The sequence below is a fragment of the Xenopus laevis genome, chromosome 1S (assembly GCF_017654675.1).
Source record: "Xenopus laevis strain J_2021 chromosome 1S, Xenopus_laevis_v10.1, whole genome shotgun sequence".
NCBI lineage: Eukaryota > Metazoa > Chordata > Amphibia > Anura > Pipidae > Xenopus > Xenopus laevis.
In genome coordinates, this window is record NC_054372.1 from 92,036,592 (window position 1) to 92,052,038 (window position 15,447).

The 15,447-nt window shown below is 35.7% G+C and overlaps 1 protein-coding gene across 1 annotated transcript; it reads left to right on the forward strand.

Annotated features, from left to right (window-relative positions):
* Positions 1-692: 692 nt before the first annotated feature.
* On the forward strand, positions 693-9,505 carry angptl4.S (angiopoietin like 4 S homeolog). The gene is made up of 7 exons (XM_018243624.2): positions 693-1,261; positions 3,020-3,130; positions 3,323-3,425; positions 6,554-6,667; positions 7,144-7,239; positions 7,673-7,948; positions 8,381-9,505. The coding sequence occupies exons 1-7, from the start codon at positions 785-787 to the stop codon at positions 8,560-8,562; spliced, it is 1,359 nt and encodes a 452-aa protein (XP_018099113.1). The 5' UTR covers positions 693-784; the 3' UTR covers positions 8,563-9,505.
* The last annotated feature ends 5,942 nt before the right edge of the window (positions 9,506-15,447 follow it).

The window sequence follows — 15,447 nt, forward strand, 5'->3', positions numbered from 1 at the left end:
TTTTGTCCCGACCGTCCCGCCAGAGCCCATTGCGCTCTGATCGTAATCTGATCGTTCAGCCATAGGGCGAACGTTCAGATTACCCCCGATATAGCCATGCCCGTTAGTGGCATATCGGAGAAAGATCGTCTCATTTGGCGATGTCGCCAACGAGCGGATCTTTGTGTCTATGGCCACCTTAAATAAATGCATTACTTCATGCTGGAGTTCTTTAGGAAGTTAATGCAAATATTATAATATGAATACTAAATTAGCATTGAGAATAATAATGATATAAAAACTGTACTTTTATTATATATACAGAAGAACCCCCATATTGTGTTTTTCTAGGGGCCAGACAAAAGTGATTTAAAATCAGGGAAATACTTTATGTATTATATTTTGGTAGGACCACAATAAAAAGGGCATAAAATGCTGGAAAACTTAAAATCAGGTAAAATTGAAGTTTCAATGTATATAATAACTTAATTCAATGTAATAGGCTAAGTACTATCTGTTACCTAACATTTGCCTGGGATGTTTAATCCCCAAGCAGCTAAAGGCATGTTTTTGTGGTAAACCAAAGAGCAGGAATCTCTGAGGAGCTGACTGAAGGCAGTGAAACACTGGCTACTTCCCCAGTCACACTCTCATTGAGAGAAGAATATCTTAACGTTGGGAGGGCAGAGAGGCGGGGTTGGGAACATACAGTATATAAGGAAAGGTTCGTGAACAGAAAGCAGAAGCCTGAACTTGTGAAAGGCAGACAGGTTGAAGGGGACAGAGTGAAAAACATTAGACAAAGATGAAGCTGTTACTTGCAAGTATAACTTTGAGTCTGCTAGTTCTGAGAGGGGAAAGCTGGGGATTCTCTTCAGAGAAAAAGGTGCAGTATGCCTCCTGGGATGAAGTGAATGTACTAGCTCATGGGTTACTGCAGCTAGGTCATGGGCTCAAAGAACATGTGGACAAGACCAAGGGGCAGCTGAAGGAGATTACTGGCAAGCTAGTGCAACATAATGTGTCTCTGGTGGAGTTGAGCAGGCAAGCCAGGGAGGTGCGAGAGAGTGGGGAGGCTCTGAAGGGCAGGTTGCAGGAGCTGGAGGATAGGGACAAGCAGCTCTATGATGTGTCCCAGGGGCTGAAAGGAAAGGTGCAGGAGATCAGTAAAGACAGACAGCTGATGGACCACAGGCTGCAGAATGTGGAGGCCAAGATCCAGATGCTGGAGCCAAGCAAGAGGCAGAATCGCAGTGAAAAGGAGGACCTTCTGAGTATCCAGGTGAGCGGTCAATGTGGGGACAGTAAAAGGGCAGGAGATGGAAGGCATCCTATAGCTGCACTGGTACAGTAATTTTACAACCAGTCAGTGCTTGGCTATGATTTTTCACTTTTGTACTTGAGTGTGTAAATGAACACCTATGGCTTTAGAAAAAAGGGGCATGCAAATGTAAACCCTCAAGCTGGTTTTAAAATACAGCCCCAAATATCTTTGCATATATATTTTTACTTTATAGCCTGACACTAAAGAAATAAGTAAGGGCACAAATTATTTTAAGTATGAAATGCAACAAATGCAAAAGAAATTAAATGGGGAGCACATGGTGGTCGCCTAGCAATGCAGTTAAGACAGGATAATAGCAGTTAGCATTAAGCTGGTGTATGTTACAGTAACCCACTGTGTGTAGCACTACATGTTTGCTTGCACATTATTGATCTGATGAAGCAATGCATTGATACACCTCTGGTGATCCATGAGTTTTTCTATTTATTATTGTAACCAATCCTTATAAATCCTACTAATCCACATAACTCCTTATCCACCTACTATGTCTCCATTTATCCATATAATCCAGTTGAGCCACTTACTGGCATATTATATTTAAACAAAACTCCCACATTCATCCTTCCTTGGTCTGTGTTCAGCCGCTGTTTGCTGGTACAGCTCTCTTTCTACTGAAACATGAACTGTCATTTAAATTGCATATACTATAAGTGGCATATATTGAGCAGCTGTCTTTATATTCTGATCCTGAGACAAGTTCAAAGAGACATGTTTCCTGGAACATGAAGAGCAACCACTCCAAAGGGCAGGCACTTGTTTACAGCTCGGGCCTCCACTTAATGGCAGTCTATTTTTTTATCCTGCTTACAAAAAGTAATCTGGTGAATCTTGAATAAATGTCTATTTACATGTTTGCCGAACATTATTTTCCATAATCACCAGGCTTTACCTCTAGCTTTATATGCATGGACTGTAAATATGTTAGTAAAGTTGTGTGTGTGTGCTGCCACATATGCAGTATATAAAACAGTAAATTGTTTTTAATGCATAGATATGTGATATGTCATATCATGCAACTATAATAAAATATATCCTTATACATGGTGCTTAGTGATTGTATATAGGGCATAGGACAAAGAACAGGGCTTACTTATCATCTATAAAAATTCCAAGTGATAATGAGACATTATAATAAGCAGGTGTCCAAAAGTTCTAATCCAGTATGTATAGTGTGCATGGGCAGTAAAAATAGCAAAGTTTAGGTAATTTATCTATAATAGGGTATCCTTGCTATTCCGGTTCCTAAATCTGTGAGAACAATCAGCATCCCCCATTCTGCACGTACTGGTTGTGCAGTGGGTGGTGATGTAGAACTCTCTTGTTTCACTGAACAAGGGGGGAGGAAGGGACTTGTGTTGTGTGAACGTGTTGTAGTTAGAATAACACACACACATATACACATATATACATACACACACTCAGTAAACCATGTATACCTTACTTATCTCTTGTACAGAACATTGTGATTAATTATTTTATGACACTGCTTCACTTCTAACTTCCCTCAAAAGAGTGTTTTGTATTGTTAAAAAGTTGCCATCATTTTTGGACTTTGGATATTAGAATGGGATTGGTCAGAGAGGGAATGAAGGCCACAAATAAGGTCCATGCCCATGATTATAAAGAAGATAATTTAATGACCAATATAAGATCGTGTGCACTTATTTAATGATTACATTCTCTGTTCTATTGCAGACTTTAATGGAGATTCAGAGCAAGAGGATTGATGAACTTTTAGAGAAAATGAAACTGCAGCAATACAAACTCGATAAACAAAATCTGCAGATTAAAAGCTTGCAAAATACAGTAAGTCTATCTTTTTATCAGCATGTCATTTATTCTTATTCGATAAAAAAAAAATGCAGGCAGAGAAGAATATATATGAAATGAGGGGAAATAATCTAATAGCCAGCTGTAGAGCTATTATGAGCAGATATACAGAATGGATACAACTTCATTATTTATGTACATGTAGCTAACACAAAGCATTTATTACAGATTCAGAATAGCAGACTTGAAGCCCAGACATGGAGGATGAATTTCAAAAAAACTGTTGAAGATGAAGCTCAGAGTAACAGTAGCATGGAAGATGAAAAACATGGTAAGTAATGTTAAAGCAGGGCAATTCAAATAACTAATTTTATTCCTAGTCTAGTTCTTAATATTGAACACTAACTTACAAGCAGGTTAGTGCAACTTATCTTCTTGACAAGAAAATGGTGCACTGTATCTTCCTTTGTGTATGGGTTTAAATACACTTACCTGCATGCCAGCTTTGTATCCAATGTTAAGGACTCAGAGTTTATACCTTGCAACTAAACAAAAAAAGCAAACACAGAAAACACTTGAGTAGCTAGACTGATCCTCTTCCAATAAAACACTTTTTGCCTTCATAGACTGTAATAGCAGTCAAAACATTCCTAGCTACATCATGTGCTCTTAGTTTCCTATTTAATCCTGGTGCAGGCTAGACATGCTTATATAAAATTTGAACTGTGGTTCATACACTACTCTACACACTTGTTCTTGCTTCCTTCCTGTTCTGGGTTAAATCCATTCACACATTTAATTGAGGGCAGAGCCAGCATATTTAAGAATGTTATAGGCTTACATGACTTTTTCTGCCAAGTATTTCTGTAGGCCATATAAAAGTGATTCTCAGTCTGCTAGTATACTGTTTTGTGGTGGCTTTGTCTCCTACTGTAGCATATTGAGGAAACATAAAATAGCAGAACTTGTAACTATTTAGACTGCAAAAATGTACATCCACACGTATGTCCAGTGTGATATAGTAACATAGAAGAATGCTAGGTTATGAAACAGCATCTAAACATTTCAGATCTCTATACTAACATTCTCAAGAAAACTTATATAGCATTTCACTGACAATGTATTATTAAAAATGAGTCTCTTTTGTAAAATATAAGTTTTACAAGTTACTTTGGCATTCAGTGACATCTATAAAAGCACTTTATATGGTCACTAAACTCTAAGATGATTTATAATATTTACATTTTATGAAAAAGGGGTATATTATTATCAATATATGTTCTTTAGTAGATAGTAGTATATATGTTCTTAGCTAGTAACACTTTCTGTTACCTAGCTCAGTAGAGATCAGGTGCCACATTGCAGTAGTGAATGGTAAAGTGGTACTGTTAATAGCCCCTTTGGTGCCAGCCTTATGTGTTAATGGAATGACCCTGTACAAGTTGTCTTTTACACCTGCTTCCTGAGAACAGCCCTCTTCAATGTCATTTTAGTACAGTATGGAGCCTGTACAAAGCCCCTGTTGTTTGCATAGAAAACAGATGGGGATAAGGAGTCTTGGCTCAGAGCCGAGTGTGTGAAAGTTGAGGCCCTATTCCATGTACGAGAGGGTTTAGCCACCTCCAGAAGATGAAGTCTTTCTGCCCTTAGCAGAAAACACTTGGACAGCTTCCAACTGTGTGAAAGTTCAGTCCTTGTAGGAGGAATAATAGGGTTGAATGAAGTGAAAGGGGTGACTTAACTACCACAGTGCTGCTTATACTTATTTCATCAGCCTACTTCCTACAATGCCAGATATACTCAGCCAGCAGCTAACAACCTGTATTACATATCTTCCAGACTGGGGCAATGAACAACAGTGGGCCTAGGGGTGCCTGTTATGTAAATCCGGCCCTGATAATACAATAGACATTTTTCCATGAAGTAGGGGAAAGTTCACATAACTGTGTGTGGAGGGGATTAATGTTCCGTATTACAGAAAAGAATGAGCAGCCTTTCAAATATTCCCCGTGTAACCTTTCCCCTACTTCTCACATTGCACAGCTGATGTAATTCTTTAGAATGCGTCACTCTGTTATATGAGGAATCATTTCAAGGTGGTAGAGCAAGAAGAAAAAACTATAGCCTGAAGGATTTTAATCTCTTGATACATAATTAAGATATATGTTTCTCATATCCCTAATTACAGTTGTACAGCTTTTCAAATAATAGATTTTCGAGTGCGTCACTGAAATGTGTTTTGTATAACAAATCCACATTTACGATTAGCTAGAGAGAAACAGACTGAGCTGATAATCATTCTGTGAATGCTAACCAGTACATTTTTATGTTTTTATATACATAAACCCTATGCTCATATACAGTTCTTAGCTTCAGTACTGACAGTTACAGATGGAAATTTTAAAAGAAAAAAAATATTAAGTAAAGAATTGTTGCTTATCTATTTACTCTGTGAAACTTTACAAAAAGCAAACACTTTCCAGGACAATAAAATTAGAGCTTCACAAATGAACACACATCAGAAAACATGAATGGAAAGCACTACATTAATAGATAAAACTATGATGATATTTACAAATGCAGAGAAAGGATGATCTTTACACCCAATAATGTATTTAAGCAAACAGAAATGGCTGTTAAAGGAAATTTAATAAAGGGTAAAGTTGTTTCAATTGCCTGCAGGGTAGTTACTGAAGTGTACATTATCACAAATAGCTGAAATTGTAAACATGTAAGAGGCCAAGCCTGACATTCCTCAGATAGATCAGGGAGGAGGGAGACTTTAGAATTGGGTGAAAGTTCATATTTACTACTCTCATTATAAAGAATTGATTGCACTTCAAGTATTCTGTATTCTACTAAGCAGCGATATTTATCAAATAAGTAAGAGTTAGTTACTTAGTAAGAGTATAGTTATTTATAAGTGCACTTTTGATTTTGTAACATTGCCCCCACTATTTTTTCCTTGACCAGTTCCACCATGGACTAAAACCCTATAACCTTATCTCTTTGGTTATCAGCAGAAGGTAGCATTCCTCAACTTGCATCACAAACTTTAATTTCTGCTGTACACAAGCTACAAATGCACTTTAGTCTTTGCTTTTAAAATTGTGTCTTGTTGGCATGTAGGAGAGGTTGAGGGCAAAGTCCACAGGTAAACTGTTTTTTTGTAACTTATTAAATAGCACAGGGTCGGAACAATGTCATGAACTATCAACCATAACAGAACTATGCAGGTAGTAAATAATGTCTCAAAGGGTCCAGTCATTATTTACTTGGAAATGTACAGTACATTACTGGTGTAAAGCATTTTCAGCTAATATGGCTTGAAATTATTAATATACTTTAGTGTCCGTAGACATATTGCCTTGCAGACCTTTTCTTGTACATTTATAGTGGATATGTATTTAAAATATGTCTAGACAGCTTTTTTACAATATCTTTTATTTTGCTTTTCAGTGTTCCCTTCTGACTGTCACCAAATCTTCTTAGAAGGAAAAAAGTCAAGTGGTATCTTCTCAATACAGCCATCTGGGGCACAATCTTTTGAAGTGTACTGTGAAATGACAACAGGTGAGTGAATCCGTGCCTAGCTTGCACCCACATCTAATAGAAATTAGAATAATACACTTTTGGGATATTTTAATAAGTGGCACAATATACATTTTCATGAAAGCATTATATAAAATATTTGGTGTTGGAGGAAAAATGTTGTAGTAGCTACATAGTTAATTTGGGTTAAAAAAAAAGACAAAAGTCTACCAAGTTCAACCCCTCCAAATGAACCTCAGTGCACATATACATACACAAACGTAGACAGACACATCTACACACTCACATATATAAACTGTATATACCGATACCTATACTAAACTAACTGTAGATTCTAAGATCACTATAGCTTTGGATATTATTCTCAAACTCTAATGACGCTTAGTTCCTCAAAATACAATTACCAAGACATATCAGTAACCAAGGACAGAACAATTCGTTTTTTTCAGTAACAGAGATGACTAATGTACGGTACTATTTTTCTCTTCTTACAACAGATGCAGGTTGGACAGTTATACAGAGACGTACTGATGGCTCTGTTGATTTTGATCAGTTCTGGGAAGCCTACACAGATGGTTTTGGAAACCTTAATGGTAAGTAATAATTAGCTTATAAAATTCTTTTTGGTACAATGGTTTGCAAAGACTACATAATGAAAACACAAATGTAGTTATGTTTTTTTACAAAAGAGGGTTTGACTTGAGTTTTTTTTAACTTTAATTTCAACTTTGTGATTGTTTAATAAGTAAGAGACAGTTTGCTGTAGTACAGTAACACCTAGCAACCTTTTTGCAGGTGACCTTTTATATTACATAACCTCATTAATTCATTAGGCTGTTAAAGGCATATGTTGCCATAAAATTATTATTTGCTTAAACAGTTTCAGTGGGGTAGAATAATTCCATGCCACTTTAGCCTTTAAGTGTGTGCTTGATAGCTAAGGCATAAGGAGTGAATTATCTATGTGCTTATTTCATTTAAAGTCATATAGATTAACTTAATTAACTATATTTCTTGTGCTTGCAGGTGAGTTCTGGCTGGGACTAGAAAAGATGCACCAGATTACGCAGCAGGGAGAGTATATCCTACACATTGACCTACAGGACTGGGAAAATAATGTCCAGCACATGGAAGCAAAGTTTAAACTGGCTGGTTCTAATGAAGCTTATGCTCTTCAGCTTCTTGGCCCAGTGACTGGGGAAGTAGAGAATGCTCTAGGTGACTTTCAACAAGTATCATTCTCTACTCGTGACAGAGATCACGACAAGAAACCTGATTTCAACTGCGCCAAACACCTTTCAGGTCAGAAAAGTTTTTAAAAATACAGTTTCATAAATACCAATCAGAAATGTATAATCTTTTAATGAGTAGCAAACTAGGGTTTAACAGTCTACAGTAAAATATCCTCTCACTGCCTACTATTTTATTAATCCCAGTTTAACCTCAGCTCTGAGCTGCTTTCAGGAACATTTTAATGAGACTTAAAATAAGCTGATTGTCTACAGTGCATGAGATAAAACCTGTTCAAAGCAATTGGTGTTATAATTTGTCAGTGCACAAAGTCTTTACAAGTGCTAAAACAGCATTAGTCCCGACCCTCTCTGTAGGCTGTGTAAATGATCTTGTAATGTATATTTTGTGAAAGGTTTTATCTTGAGTATGGTTAAATGTATTATATACAATATTACAATTTATTAGAACATGCAACTAACCATGATTTTAATCTGTTTACAGGAGGATGGTGGTTTAGCTCATGTGGCCATTCTAACCTTAATGGGAAGTATTTCCTCTCAGTACCCCGAGCAAGGCATGAGAGAAAGCAGGGGATATTCTGGAAGACCTGGAAGGGCCGATACTATCCCCTAAAATCTACCTCGATCAAAATCCGTCCTGTGGATGTAGATCTTACTGGGTGAATGCTGATCGCCTGAAAGCAACAAATCTTGAAACAAAAACTGTCTAAAACTTTTGAACATCACCAATAGGGACAGTTGCCCACAGTTATCAATTTGCGTTGAATACTATGAGCTGGCCAGCTGTATACTTGTTGAAAGCGTTGAACAGCTAGTTATCAGTAACATTAGACTAGTAAACAGTAGACAGATTAACGTTACTGACGGGCAGCACTTACATTTTTTATTGTGCCCAGAGTACAATCACGTTTTTCTTTTTCAAATTTTAGCTTTCTGTTTACAGTTTCTTTAACTATTGTATGCCAAAATATATTGCTACAAGTGCTCAACAGAGCTTTATGTTTTTGTGGGATCAAAAAATACCCAACTTTGGCCTGAGAGATACTTTTTAAAATCACATAGTGATTAGACTGATACAGAATATTGCACTAATTGTATTGTTTTTTACACATTGAAGGTGATACTACAAATAGAAAAGGGGAGAGTTCCAGATAATATTAAAAAAAAACTGCAATACATTGCAGATATGTAGGGACAGTGCTCATTCCATTCTCTTCAAACTGCAGACAGGTACTATAGGTCAGGCCACTATAGGTCAATAAGTTGCCCATCATCTGTTAGTTTGCTAAACACTGATGTGTTTTTCTTTGCTTGTTAAAGCTGCACATTTGGGAGATTTATGTTAAAGAAATCTTTGCTAAATCAGTTTCACTTAGTTCAGTGTGTACAAAATGAAGTCCTTGCAGGTTTTTGCAAAGATGCTACACTTAACATTTTACAGCCTGAAAAAGGTTCATATACTCCAGTCACATTGACTGATTTACAACGGTGACCAAAAAACGTTGAACAATGTACATATTTTGTGTTTTTTTAATGCAATCTGTAATTAAATGTGTCTGTATATATAAATATTTGTAATTTATAAAAAAAAGTATTCAAAGTTTCAATTTAACATTTTTTTATTGGTTCATTTTTCTCTGGTTATTAAATAAACATTAAAAAGCCTGGCTTTTTGAATAACATTTTCTGTTACTATGGAGTGATCGATAATAGAAGAGAACAGGTGTAGGGGTGTCAAATTAATATTTATTTTAATAAAATTAAATGTAAAGAAGAAAGCTATTTTAAATGGACAGTGTTTCTATGGGGGCTTACCTACACATTATCTTATAAACTTCATTAATATGAGTGGAAGCAGATATAATTGTTTAGATTAGTTTTTAGGGAAAAACTTTGGAATGGTTTCCAAATAGCAGTCCAAGTAAAAACTTCTGACCAAGTAATCTGCCCAGATATGTTTCATAAGAATCAATATTCACACAAACATTTACTATTTTCTATATAAGTAATTGATGTATGTGTATTTATGTAGGTATTCCTTTAGCACCACAAGTGTGCCCAGTGCTTTACAAGGCATAAACATATATGGTTATTGTAAAATTTAGAAAGGGGAACTAAATAAATCTATGCTATACCCCCAAACAATGTAGGTTTTCGATAAAAAGATATTGTATAAAACAGCTCATATTTAAAATCCTGCTTCATATAGATAAACCATTTTCATTATAATATACTTTTTTAGTAGTATGTGCCATTGGGTAATCATAAATAGAAAATTGCCATTTTAAAAAATAAGGGCCGCCCCCAGGGATCTAAGGATTCACTGTGCACACAAACAAACCATACATGTTAGGTCACATGAGCCAATTAACAGACAGAGTTGTGTCTTTTGCTTCCACTCTTCTTCCTGTTACTGTTAGGGGCACATTTACTTAGGGTCGAATAACGAGGGTTAATTAACCCTCGATATTTGACCGTCTAAGTAAAATCCTTTGACTTTGAATATCGAAGGATTTACCGCAATTCGTTTGTTCGAATGATCGTAGGAAAAATCCGATTCGAAGGATTTTAATTTATCGATCTAACGATTTTCCTTCGATAAAAAAAAACTTAGAAAGCCTATGGGGACCTTCCCCATAGGCTAACATTGTACCTTGGTAGGTTTTAGGTGCCGAAGTAGGTGGTCAAAGTTTTTATTTAAAGAGAAACTTCGACTATCGAATGGTCGAATGATTTTTTAGTTCGAATCGTTCGATTCGAAGGTCGAAGTAGCCAATTCGATGGTCGAAGATGCCAAAAAATCTAAGTATTTTTGATTCTAATCCTTCACTCAAGCTAAGTAAATGTGCCCCTTAGAGTTGTAGTATTTCTGGTCAGGTGATCTCTAAGGCAGTACACAGACCATCACAAACTGGTGGTTCAAGGCAAGAGATGTAAAAGGACAATATTTACTTAAATATATGTATATCGGTATGACAAGATTCTTTAATATGCCACTTAATTTGACATAAACTATCTGTTGCTCAAGTATTCATTTTGGGGGTATAGTTTTCCTTTAAGTGCTTAAGTGTTTCAGTACACAGATGGGATGAGGTCCCTACCTCAAAGAGCTTAAAATCCCTTAATAAGTTGATAAAGCTGCATCTGGAATTTTAAGAGCCAAAATTCCATTCTTTAAACCAGATTTTGTCTCCTTCTAGTATAGTAGTACTAAATTAGTGGTCCCAACACACTCATCCTGGTTCATAGTGTTTTTATTACATATTGGAATTAGTTTCCTTTTACACTATTATACACAAGGGTCAATTTGTTCAGGAGCCAATTAATCTGCCTTTATGGTGTTGGGAGTGTGGGTTAAACCCCACTGACATGGGGAAAATATATAAAAAAAACATGGAAAGACTAATAGCTACTGGACTACATTTTCCAAAAATCTGGCCACTGGCTGATGAATTTTTAATAGGGCTACAAGATGTTGGTGCCAAATAACTTTTAAAGAAAGTATCTCTAAGACATAGTAGACCCCTCATTTTCAATCAGCTGAAACTGCTCTATGACATACAGTGGTGTAACTAGATGTTACTGGCTTCCACAGAACATTTTATTAGTGCCCCAAAACATCAGTAAGTCGACCTATTCTATCAAGATATATGAAAACTGCTCATTATTTAGAGCTTTACTGAGTCCTCAATACTCCTGGGCCACATGGTCTGCTTCCTCTGTAGTTAAGTCCCTGGTCACATATCAGTTTCCAAGAAAAAGGTGGTACAGTTTCTTTAAGGAACATCAACACCAAAAAATACAAGTGTTTAAAAAGAAAGACAATATATTCTACTGTTGTCCTGCACTAGTAAAAACTGGCATGTTTGCTTCAGGGGCAGCCATTCAAAACTGAAAAAGGCACAGGATATGCCGAAGATAACAGATAAGCTCTGTAGTATATAATGGGATTCTTCAGAACTTATCAGTTATCTACTGTGCATCGTGTGCATGAATGGCTGCACCAATGGCTACACAGCAGCTTATTTATATAAACTATAGTAGAGTTTCTGAAGCAAACACACCATTTGTACAAGTGCAGGGCAACAGTACATTATATTTTCATTACTTGAAACACCAGACCATGTGGTTGAAGGTGGGGCAAAAGTGTAGAGGGTCCAGTAAAGCCCTAATTAATAAGCAGTTTCAATATACCTTGGTAGAATAGATACATTTATCAATGTTTTGTGGCCCTAATTTTCTTTCAGGCCCAGTAACATCTAGTCATGTCACTGGCTAATATTATATTATTTCAGAAACTTAGGAAGCTTAATGCTAGCATCAAATATTGTTGGTTAAGCTTTAATGTTGACAAAAGTTATTGTGGTGCCTTTTTGTGTAATTATAAAATGATTGTTATATTTACCCTGGTAGTTTAATTCATTTTACATCACTTCTTTTCCTCTTCTAACTTTCCCTGCCCCAGTGCGGTAAATAAACACCAAACTCCTACCATTCCTCACTTACTTACACCTGCTATTCCACAGTTAAAATAAAAGAGGAGTATATATTAATTTAACCAAAGGGTACAATGCAGGGTCAGAGTACTGCAAATACTGACAAAGTGAAAGCTAATGTATAACATATATAAACAAGTGGACACAAAAAGCAAAGTCCAAAAAAGTAAGGGGTCAGGAAGGTTTAATATGAAAGAAGCAAAAAAACAAAAGACTGGTTTTCATAAGTTCAGTTACCTTTAAAGCTTTCAGTTAGAAGGCATGTTGTAGCATGGAACATTCTGTGTTGTGCGCTATGAATTTTTCTTTTGGTAATATTTTTTTCCGATGTTAATAAAAGATTCAGTACTCACTTGTAGGTCCTTACTCTGAAGCATATACTTTGAAGGGCCCATGTGTCCATGCACACCAAGTGATCTGACAGGCCAACTTTCAACAAGCCATCTAGTCAGACCAAGAATTGCATCTAACATATTTATTTCTATGGTGACACATGGAAATCTTTGCAAATCAATTTCCATGAGACTTCACATTGAAACTTTTTATTTCAAAACTTAAATCAGGTTACCTTGCTTGGTAATCATACAGTATGTAGTTCCATTATGCAACTGTCAGATAACTACAGTTATAAACTACAGGTATAGGATCCCTTATCCGGAAACCCGATATCCAGAAAGCTCTGAGTTACGGAATGGCGGTCTCCCATAGACTCCATTTTATCCAAATAATCCAAATTTTTAAAAATGATTTCCTTTTTCTCTGTAATAACAAAACAGTAGCTTGTACTTGATTCCAACTAAGATATAATTAATCCTTATTTAAAGCAACACCAACCTATTGGGTTTATTTAACATTTAAATGAATTTCTAGTAGACTTAAGGCATGAAGACCCAAATAACGGGGTCTTCCGCAAAACCTCAGGTCCCGAGCATTCTGGATAACGGGTCCCATACCTGTACTACTGAAATAACTAAAAAAAAAGGTTAGTGAGTGAGGGAGTAGGTCCAGTATATGCCTTTGATCAAAATGAATAGGGCTTGTACTGATCATACTTTTTGCCTGTTGTTATAATTTAAAAATAAATCTCTGGCTTTTGTTATTTCTTAAACTAAACATGGAAATCTGGGCTATTTGAAGTTTCTCAATGTTCCCAGTTTTGTTGTGTTTAGCTCAAGAAACAACAAAGACATAGATTTTTTAAATTAAAACAATGGCAAACAGTATATTTAAAACATGTTCCAGTTATTGAACTTATGTTGAAAAATATGAAACAATGCCCCTTTAACTGTTAAACAACCTGAATGCCAAAAAGTGAAATAGTGTAAGGTCTTGTGCTATATCCAAAACAATTTGTAGCAAATTAAAAAAACAGCACATACATAATCTTAACCATTGCCAAAAATGTTTTTTTCTTAAAAAATAAAAACACAGAGAACAACTAATATTTGGCACCAGATACTGAGCGGTGAAGCAGTGAATCAGCTCTCCAGTTTGCAGTTGGTCAGTGACAGTAACCAACTTTTAAAAGCTGAAAAGAGTCAGAAGAAAAAGGCAAATATTCAAAAACTATAAAAAATAAATAGTGAAGACACATTGAAAAGTTGCTTAGAATTGGACATTCTATAACATACTAAAAGTTAACTTAAATGTGAACCACCCCTTTAACTATCTCTTTTCATTTTTGATATCCTTGTAGAGAAACAGGCATTAATAAATACTTAAAAATCCAGTTATGAGATCCAGCAACATTTCTTTTAAAAAAATCAAAATTGCTATTAATCTTATACATTTATTTCATTTCCACATCATTTCATTTCTCTTTGTGAAAAACATCATTACAGCTCCCTCTGGTGTTTGTGAAAAACAATGATAACATTTACCAAGAAAGATGAAAATAATTACTGGTTGGATCAGCTGCCATTTGCTTCAAGTGGCAGTAATGCAGAGAATATAAACAGTCAGACCAATACTGCTGACATCAGGTTACAAACACATAAAATGTTAAAATGCTTATGCATATTAAAAATGTGTTTAGGATTTTTTTTCATTGACCAAAAACAGTATCTGGGTGGAGACCCCCCTTTAATTTTATACTGAATTCTAGCAGTTTTAAAATACTAAATTGTGCAATAATGTAAGAGAGCTACAGTATATTCCAATATTGTCTAAAATCAAGGCAAAAACAGTGTTTATGTAATTATCTTTGCAATGAAATATTATTACATCGTGTTTAATGTCTTAAAGTATCTGCTTTGGTTTATCTCTGACCTGGTACATCTGGACAAAGCCATAAAGAGTGGTCAAACTGCATCTTCGGTTTACAATGCATAGTTAAAATTGTATAAAGTTTAAAAAGGCTCTCGTGCAACATTTGCCAACATCTAGCAATCCATAACAAATCTGATGTTTTCAAAAACACTGACCAGTAAATGGTATCTGCTGAATGGTTGCTATGGCTTAATTACATAGGTCCCCATTATGCGCTTAAAGGAACAGTAACACCAAAAAATTTTAGTGTTTTAAAGTAATGAGAATATCATGTAGTTTTGCCCTGCACTGGTGAAACAGATCTGTTTGCTTCAGAAACACTACTATAGTTCATATTAACAAGCCGTTGAATAGCAATGGTGGAAATTTAAAAAAGGCTATATGGCACAGGTTAAATAGTGTATAACAGATAACATTATGTTCTACAGAGCTTACACTATCTGCTATCTGCTGTGTAATTTGAGCCTTTTCTCATTTGAATGGCTGCCCCCATTGCTACACAGTATCTTATTTATATAAATAGTAGTGTGTCTGAAGCAAACACAGCAGTTTTACTAGTGCAGGGCAACTACTCTGCCTCTCGCTCAATAATATTGCAGCCTTATGCTTGTTACTTTTCATATAGAGACATGCAAAACAGCATTGTATCTTTAATTGTATTGTGTACAAATAAACTGTATACTTTTGAGTAAGACCCAGAGCTAAAGCACCTGAAGCATGCTAAACATGTGTTGTTAATCAGCAAAAAAAAAGGTATGTGCATTTTTGAAGCTCAGATGTTTCC